The sequence below is a fragment of the Triticum urartu genome, chromosome 5A (assembly GCF_056163025.1).
Source record: "Triticum urartu cultivar PI428250 chromosome 5A, HENAU_Tu73, whole genome shotgun sequence".
NCBI classification, from domain to species: domain Eukaryota; kingdom Viridiplantae; phylum Streptophyta; class Magnoliopsida; order Poales; family Poaceae; genus Triticum; species Triticum urartu.
In genome coordinates this window covers 288,054,258-288,063,200 of record NC_141877.1, presented here as the reverse complement: position 1 = coordinate 288,063,200, position 8,943 = coordinate 288,054,258, and the positions used below count along the sequence as shown (strand labels likewise).

The 8,943-nt window shown below is 52.4% G+C and overlaps 1 protein-coding gene across 1 annotated transcript; it reads right to left on the bottom strand.

The window, feature by feature from the left end:
- Window positions 1-6,296: 6,296 nt before the first annotated feature.
- LOC147971093 (uncharacterized) lies at window positions 6,297-6,701 on the bottom strand. Its single transcript, XM_087523819.1, has one exon. The coding sequence runs from the start codon at window positions 6,699-6,701 to the stop codon at window positions 6,297-6,299; it is 405 nt and encodes a 134-aa protein (XP_087379945.1).
- Window positions 6,702-8,943: the final 2,242 nt, after the last annotated feature.

Sequence of the window (8,943 nt, the reverse complement as noted above, 5' to 3'; positions counted from 1 at the left end):
GAAAACTCAAATATGAAAATAATGAATTCCCCAACTCTCTCCGTGGGTCCTTGAGTTGCGTAGAAATTTCTAGGATCAAACCAAAAGCAAAATAAAATATGATATGCATTGATGATCTAATGTATAATATTCCAAATTGAAAATTTGGGATGTTACACTCATCTCTACGATGAAGATGATCTTAACAAGATGGGCTCCAAGCAGGACTTTGACTGGTCTCATCCACCTTCGAAGAAATTCAAGAAGGTCAAAGTTCCTCACTTGGTGGCCAGCTCTTATTCTTCATCGTGCGAGATGGATGAGCATGAAGATTTGGATGACATTGCGGCAGGCCCTACTTCAACAACCGACCCCAACAATGCTGGCGCTCCTCCATCGACTCAGTGATGATATTCTTCCGGGGCGTTAGTCCTCACTTTTCATCCCTTTTGGTCATTCGATGACAAAGGGGGAGAAATTTTGAGTTAGTCTTCAAGTGGGTCTACTTATACGGGCGTTTTTTTGCTAAGTTACAACTCTCGTTCTTCTGAAGATTTATTGGATCGAGTTGCAAACTTAAGTCCGATGGTGGTCTGATACTTTTGCTATGTTCTTCTGCATGCTATTTCCTCATGTATGATAATGCACACGCATGCTGAATTACATCCGCCACCATATTTCATCATGCATTTCAAATTCTTCATATCATATGTTAAATGCGTGTATGAATTACAAGATATAGGGGTAGATCTCCATGATTCTACTCTTCAAACGTGCATTGCTTCAAAAGCAAATTCCTCACTATGCACATCTTCAGGGGGAGTTCTTCTATATCTTGCAATCAAATTCCTCAATATCAGCATTTACACATCATATGGTAATCCCCACTGAAAACTTAACCTATATTGTCATCAATCACCAAAAAGGGGGAGACTGTAAGTGCATCTAGTGCCCCTTAGTGATTTTGGTGTATTGAAGACTTATAGGTTAAGGGACTAATGCGTTTGTGAGTGTCCACAGGACTATAAGTCTATGAGGAGTTTGATATTTATAGAGAAAGTTGACCCCTAAAAATGAATGTCTTCAACTGAAGACCTTGGATTTCTGAAGACTTTGAAAGTGAAGAAATTGGTGTGACCATGAAGACTTGATATTCATGCAAGGAACATGAAGCATGAAGACTTTTGTTTTCGTAGTTTCATTTTCTCTTTCTCGAGTCATAGGAAACACCGTACTGTTAAAGGGGGTTGAGGTAAAACTAAGGAAAGGTTTCCAGGTGATGCTCAACTAAAAATCCTACAACTACCAATCCCTTCGAGTGAAGCCATTGGAAATCTCATACAGTTCAATCAATATCTTCAGTGACAGAGACGTAGTTCTTCTGATCTGTGAGGAATTTGTTTTGACTGAGGAGTTAGGAATTCGCCAGTGCGGATTGCCTACAAGTGAGGAACATGATAGCCCTGAGGAATTTGAACCTCAAATTTCCAACCATTGTTGTGCTATGCGCCAGCTGTCCCAAAATATCTTATCCACCTAACGGTCATATCATTGGAGGGCATTTATGTCTTATTATGCCGGGATGCTCCCTAGGCTATAAATAGCCGCCCCCTACAACCACTAGCTGGTTGGCTGCCCCGCGTGAAACTGACACTTGTGATTGAGAGCATCCCATCCTCTGAGGACTTTGAGCGAAAATCATCAAGTGAGGAAAAACCAAAAACCCAAACCCAAACACCTACAAACCCAAAGTGATTGAGCATCACTGAAGAGATTGTTCTTGTGTGGAACCGACACTTGTTACCTTTGAGGAATGTGCATCCTCCAGACGGTTAGGCATCATGGTCTAGAGAATCCAAGAGCAAATTGTGGATCGCTGAGTGACTGAGTTTGTGAAGGTTTGGAAGTCACCTGAAGACTTACCACGAGTGATTGGACGAGGTCTGTGTGACCTTAGTTCAAGGAGAATACGGTGAGGACTGTGTGTCTCGGACCGTGTGTCCTCAGGTTTAAATACCTAGCCGCTCTAACCAGACGTACAACTATCACAGTAGTTGGAACTGGTCTACCAAATCATTGTCTTCACCGAGCTAACTGGTTCTATTTCCTCGACCCTTTCATTTCTTCATTGCTGTGTTGTGTACCTGTTCATATCTGGTAGAAGACTTTGACTGAAGACATTCTCAATTTCCTCAGTTTAGTTTCTTTAGTCTGTTTGTCTTCATTCTGTTTTATCCTGTGTGTCGGATCTCGGGTTCCGGCAAAACCCTCAAGGTTCGAACACTAGGGTGCGCGCGAAGCTTTTCTCCTTATCGATCCATGCCCTAGCTCTCTAAGATCTCGTGGATGAACTCGACGCACTTGCAACACAAAGACACAAGATTTATACTGGTTCGGGCCACCGTTGTGGTGTAATACCCTACTCCAGTGTGGTGGTGGATTGCCTCTTGGGCTGATGATGAATAGTACAAGGGGAAGAACAACCTACTGAGGTTGAGGTGTTCTTGTGCTTGGCGAACTTGTGTGGGTGAGGATTCGATGTGGTGTCTCTAATCTATGGTCATGTCGATCCCCTAGTGAGCTGATCCGTCTCCTCCCAGCTATGGTGGTGGCTAGCTCTATTTATAGTGGCCCTGGTCCTCTCCCCGAACATTGAGCGATAAGGGCGCCAACAACGGCCAATTTGAAAGGGGACATCTAGTACAGCTTATCCTGACAAAAGTGGTCTTCGCCTGCAAAAGTGGTGATGCCGTCTTGGGCTCCACGGTGACCTCCGTCTTGCCGTCCTTCTGGTCTTGGTCTCGTTGCACCAATATGGAAACCTTTACTTGATGCCTCGGTACTCCACGTCTGCGCTTGCCCCTTTAGCACCAAAGGGGAAACAAGGACACTGCGCGCGCTGGCGCCCTCCTGGTATCGATCGTCATGGCTCACATCACGAGGACCTCTCGAGGTTTGCCTGGCCTTGATCTCTCCGCCCCTCACGAGCCTGCCTGGCGAGGCCGCTCCTGAGGAGGTCCTGCGTCGTCTGCCTCGCGAGGCTTGGCCCCTCGCGAGGGTCTTGAGTACCTTGTCGATGAAGATGGGCCATACAAACCTGCTAGCCCAGCCACGCCATGGGCCGCGGGCAGGCAAGTCTAGGGACCCCCATTCCCAGAACGCCGACAGTAGCCCCCGATGCCCAAGGCGCGCTCGGGCTTGGCTTCGAGGCGAAGCCAAAGGTCAAGCGCGGAGCGTCGTGGGCCTCAAAATCTTATGGCCTTGGTTGACGTGTGGCGGTTGATTGGACGTGGGCATCTCCGCTTCCCCACGCTGCCTCGGCAACTGCTCTACTTGACAAGTCCCTGCGACATGCAAGGAAAACCATCATTACCCATGATCGTGGGGGGCGCTGGTTGGCCTTCTCCTGCTATAAATGAGGAAGGGGGCGGAGCCCCCGTCCCCCGCTTCTTCACATTCCACCTGCTTCGTCCTCCTCTGCTCCACCACCGACTCTAATGGCACCGTCGAAGAGGTTTTCCACCCCGGAGAAAGGAAAGGCCCCTCGCGAGGGCCCCGGCTCCCCGGCGCCCAAGCGGGGCGCGGCCGTCCCCGCAAGCACACCACGACTCCCACCGTGCCCCCCCTCCCCGCTACCGGGGTGGCGCTGCCGTGCATGGTGGGGGTTGCTCTGGCCGCGGCAGCCCCGTCGATGAGGTGAGACATGTCGTGGTTGCACGGCCTCCCTGGCCACGCTTCCACTCGGCAGAGGTGCTGCCGGAGTTCGTTGTCTGGTCGGGGGATCCAGCCGGCAACTGGCTTCAGCTTCCACGCTTCTTCGTCAACGAGCTGCCAGCCTCTGGTCCAGGCGGGCTCTGGCTGCAGGCGAACGGCTGCTGTAGCAGGGCCTCCCGGGTCGCGGTTGAAGTCTCTGTCATGGGCAACATAGCTCTGGCCCGCGGCTGGCAGACGTTCGCCTGCGCGCGTGGCCTGGGCAGGCGGTGCACCCTCCATTTCAAGTATGATGGTGATGCGACCCTCTACGTGAGGGTGTTTGAGGAAGATGGTCGCCACGCCGGGTGTTGCCCCGAGACGAACAACGGCGAGGAGGTGCTCGGTCTCGGCGATGGTCGTGATGAGGGCGAGCCCGCCGGTCGCGCCTCATCCAGCTACCAGACTGAAAGCTCCAGCAGCGGCGGCTACAACCAGCCACCACACCGCCACGCTCGCTTCGAAGGTGGTAGCGGGTCGTCTCGTCGCCGCGCCTCCGTGAAGCACGAAAAGGGATCCGGCTAAGCTCGGGACATCGCTAGAGGCCTGCCCCCGTGGTTCGCTGCAACACCGCTTTTGTTTTGTTCCTCTTTTCTTTTCTGCATCAAAATAAAACCAGTATGGGCCTGGAGGGACGTGTATCGAACCGTAATTCCTCAATCATTACGCTATGCCTGTTATTTCCGTGTCGTGTCGTTATTTTGTGCGGGGATAACTTAGCCTGGCGTGTTCCGGGCAGCCTCTTCTTCACAAGGCACTTGTTTCCTCGTGCCCGTCTTGGCTTAGTGGTTGCTCAGGGACTACAAAAAATTCGTTAGGAAGCTCGCTAGGAGACTTATCGTTCACCCGAGACTTGACCCAGCGCTTCATATCGCGGTACCCGAGGGGCACGGATTAGGACAGGTGTGCCGGCTTGTGGGCTCGAACGAGGGTGCCTCGCGAAAAGACAAGAGGAGGAAGCTCATGAGGGTACCCGTTCAGCCCCCTCGCGAGGGACATGAGGGAGAGTACAGGTCGACTGAAGAGGCGAAGGCAGAAATAGAGGCAGAAAGCGATAAGAAAGGACCAGCAAGAGACACTAGAAAGCAAATTTCAAATAAAAGAGGGGCAAGCCAACTTCGAAAGCAAATGAAAAGCCGCGTCCGGCACCTAGTCTAGTCTTCGACGTCTTCTCACCAGCGTGGAGCTAAGTGCTGCCACTGGGCGTGGGAGGGAGCCCCCGAGGCCCGAGGGCGGCACTCCTGAGACTCCGGTGCGTGTATAGCCCCACTCATTATTACGTGAGAGTGTCACGGGCGGCGATTCTTCACAGGCACTGGGCCTTGCTTCACAGGCACTGGGCCTTTCTTCACAGGCACCGGGCCTTGCTTCACAGGCATTGGGCCTTTCTTCACTGGCACCGGGCCTTCTTCACATGCACTGGGCCTTTCTTCAGGGGTAGAACTTCCGGAGGTGTTGAATGTTCCAGGCGTTCTGGACGGGTGCCCCGTCTTGCGTCTCCAGGCGCGCAGAGACAGGCCTGGAGACATGGACGACCTTGAACGTGCCCTTCCACATGGTCGAGAGCTTATGCAACCCCTCCCTGAAGAGCACCCGCCTCAGGACAAGGTCACCTACCTCAAGAGTTCTGGAGCGGACGCTACGACAGTGGTACCGTCGCAGCACCTACTGGTATCTTGCCGCCCGTAGTGCAGCCTCGCGGCGACGTTCCTCCCCCAGCACGAGGTCCACCCCCGCGTGGCATCCTGTTGCGTTTAATCAAACACCAGGACTCGTGCGGAGCGATGCTTGACCTCGTGAGGGACGACTGCTTCTGCTCCGTAGACGAGGAAGAACGGGGTTTCGCCCATCGGCTTAGTGGCGGTGGTGCGGATGGACCACAACACGGACTGGAGATCATCATGCCAGCCCCTGCCGCAGGCCTCGAGCTTCTTCTTGAAGATCCTGGTCTTGAGGCCTCTCAAGACCTCCGTGTTGGCGCGTTCAGCCTGGCCATTGCTCCTGGGGTGCGCCACCGAAGCGTAGCAGATCTATGTTCCAAGGTTAGCATAGTATGTTTTGAAACGGTTACTACTGAACTGCGAGCCGTTGTCGGTGATGATGCGGTTGGGGACCCCGAAACGGCTCACGAGGCCCTTGATAAACTTAATCGCGGAACCAACTGGGATGGTGCGGACGGCTTCCACTTCCGCCCACTTGGTGAACTTGTCGATGGCGACATAGAGGTAGCGGTAGCCCCCTGGCGCTCGAGGGAATGGGCCCAAGATATCCAGCCCCCAGACCGCGAACGGACATGTGAGCGGTATAGTCTGGAGGCCCTGAGCTGGCTGATGGATCTGCTTGGCGTGGAATTGGCAAGCTTCGCAGGACTTCACCAGCTCAGCTGCGTTGTTGAGCGCCATGGGCCAGTAGAATCCACTGCGGAACACCTTGCCGACAAGAGTATGTGACGACGAGTGGTGTCCGCAGTTCCCGCCATGTATATCAATCAGCAGCTCCTTCCCCTGGTCCCTGGAAATGCAATGCAGGGAAACATCATTTGGTCGCTTCCTGTACAACTCACCATCCTAGATGCAGTATGCCGTGGCTTGCCGGGCCACGCGCTCTGCATCCTCTTCCTTCTCCGGTAGCGCCCCTTGCCTCAGATATTCCTTGAATTCCTTGGTCCAACATCCCTCTTGGGGCTCGAGCGCCAGGAGAAAGCGAGCTCCTGAGGTTGGGCCGCAAGCTGGGGCTCTCGTGGCAGGCGGTTGTGGGAGCTCCTCCCGAGGCCGTGCCGTGCTTGAAAGTGGTGGCGCTGCTGACGGCTTGAAGAGTCGTTCCTCGAAGACGCCAGGCTCTTGGGGCTGCCGCTTGGACACCCTCCTGGCGATGTCGTCAGCTTCCTTGTTGGTGCCACGGGGCACATGCTGCATCTCCAGGCCTAGGAACTGCTTTTCTATCTTACGTACCTCTGCGAGGTACGCCTCCATGTGCTCGTCCTTTGGCTCATACACTTTGTTGGAGAAGTTGACTAGGAGCTATGAGTCGCCCCTAATGGTGAGGCGCTTTACCCCTAGAGCTGTCGCGGCCTTCAAGCTAGCTATGAGGCCCTCATACTCCGTGATGTTGTTGGAGACCTTCTCGCCCTGCTGAAAACAGAGCTGCACTGCGTAGTAGAGCTTGTCATGCGTGGGCGAGATGAGTACTGCTCCAGCCCCCACGCCCTGGTGCGCGAAGGCACCATCAAAATTCATGACCCATCCGTCGGGCGCCTCGCTTCCTGGCGAGGTGGACCAGTCCTCACCCACTTCAAGTGTCGGGGCATCCGTCCATTCCGCCACAAAATCAGCGAGTGCGGCTCCCTTGATGACCCTGGTAGTGCTGAACTCCAACCGGATCGCCTGCATCTCGATGTTCCACTCAGCAACCCTTCCAGCGGAGTTGGGGCTTCTGAGCACCCTCTCCAATGGGTAGGCCAAGATGACCTTGATAGGGTGGCCCTGGAAGTAGTGCCGCAACTTGCGCGATGCCACCAGGAGCGCGAGCTAGAGCTTCTGAGGCATGGGATATCGTGTCCTCACATCCCTCAACACCGTGCTGACGAAATACACCGGGTGCTCGACGAGGACCGGCGTGTTGGCGAGGCCCGCGTCTTGTGAAAGTTAGCGTGCCTCCTGAGGTGGCGGGCCCCCTGGCGTCGGATCACTTGCGGGAGTCTCTACGGTGTTGCCCTGCCGAGCTTGGTCTTCTGTTGCTGCCGCTGTGGCTCATCTCGGCCGGCGGCATAGCTTGACGCGGCGCGCTCTTGGCCTGGTGCTCCTCCCGAACCGCCACTAGCGCAACGTTGGCGGAGTATGGGGTCGCGGCAAGATAAAGTACTAGAGGCTGATACGTCTCCAACGTATCTATAATTTTTTATTGTTCCATGCTATATTATATTCTGTTTTGGACATTATTGGGCTTTATTATTCACTTTTATATTATTTTTTAGACTAACCTATTAACCGGAGGCCCAGCCCAGAATTTCTGTTTTTTGCCTATTTTAGGGTTTCACAGAAAAAGAATATCAAACGGAGTCCAAACGGAATGAAACCTTCGGGAACATGATTTTTGGAACGAACATGATCCAGAGGACTTGGACCCTACGTCAGGCAACCAACAAGGAAGGCACGAGGTAGGGGGCGCCCCTACCCCCCCCCCCCCAGGCGCGCCCTCCACCCTCGTGGGGCCCATGTTGCTCCACCAACGTACTCCTTCCTCCTATATATACCTACGTACCCCCAAACTGCCAGATACGGAGCCAAAACCCTAATTCCACCGCCGTAACTTTCTGTATCCACGAGATCCCATCCTGGGGCCTTTTTCGGAGCTCCGCCGGAGGGGGCATCGATCACGGAGGGCTTCTACATCAACACCATAGCCCATCCGATGAAGTGTGAGTAGTTTACTTCAGACCTACGGGTCCATAGTTATTAGCTAGATGGCTTCTTCTCTCTTTTTGGATCTCAATACAAAGTTCTCCCCCTCTCTTGTGGAGATCTATTCGATGTAATCTTCTTTTGCGGTGTGTTTGTTGAGACCGATGAATTGTGGGTTTATGATCAAGTTTATCTATGAACAATATTTGAATCTTCTCTGAATTCTTTTATGTACGATTGGTTATCTTTGCAAGTCTCTTCGAATTATCAGTTTGGTTTGGCCTACTAGATTGATCTTTCTTGCAATGCGAGAAGTGCTTAGCTTTGGGTTCAATCTTGCGGTGTCCTTTCCCAGTGACAGTAGGGGTAGCAAGGCACGTATTGTATTGTTGCCATCGAGGATAACAAGATGGGTTTTATATCATATTGCATGAGTTTATCCCTCTACATCATGTCATCTTGCTTAAAGCGTTACTCTGTTCTCTTGAACTTAATACTCTAGATGCATGCTGGATAGCGGTCGATGTGTGCAGTAATAGTAGTAGATGCGGGCAGAGTCGATCTACTTGTCTCGGACGTGATGCCTATATACATGATCATACCTAGATATTCTCATAACTATGCTCAATTATGTCAATTGCTCAACAGTAATTTGTTCACCCACCGTAATACTTATGCTTTCGAGAGAAGCCTCTAGTGAAACCTATGGCCCCCGGGTCTATCTTCCATCATATTAATCTTCCAATACTTAGTTATTTCCTTTGCCATTTATTTTACTTGCATCTTTATTTCTCTTTATCATAAAAATACCAAA

Bases quoted from the DNA above. Each gene is read 5' to 3' on its own strand.
- LOC147971093 (XM_087523819.1), bottom strand. From the start codon at position 6,701: ATGGAGGCGTACCTCGCAGAGGTACGTAAGATAGAAAAGCAGTTCCTA.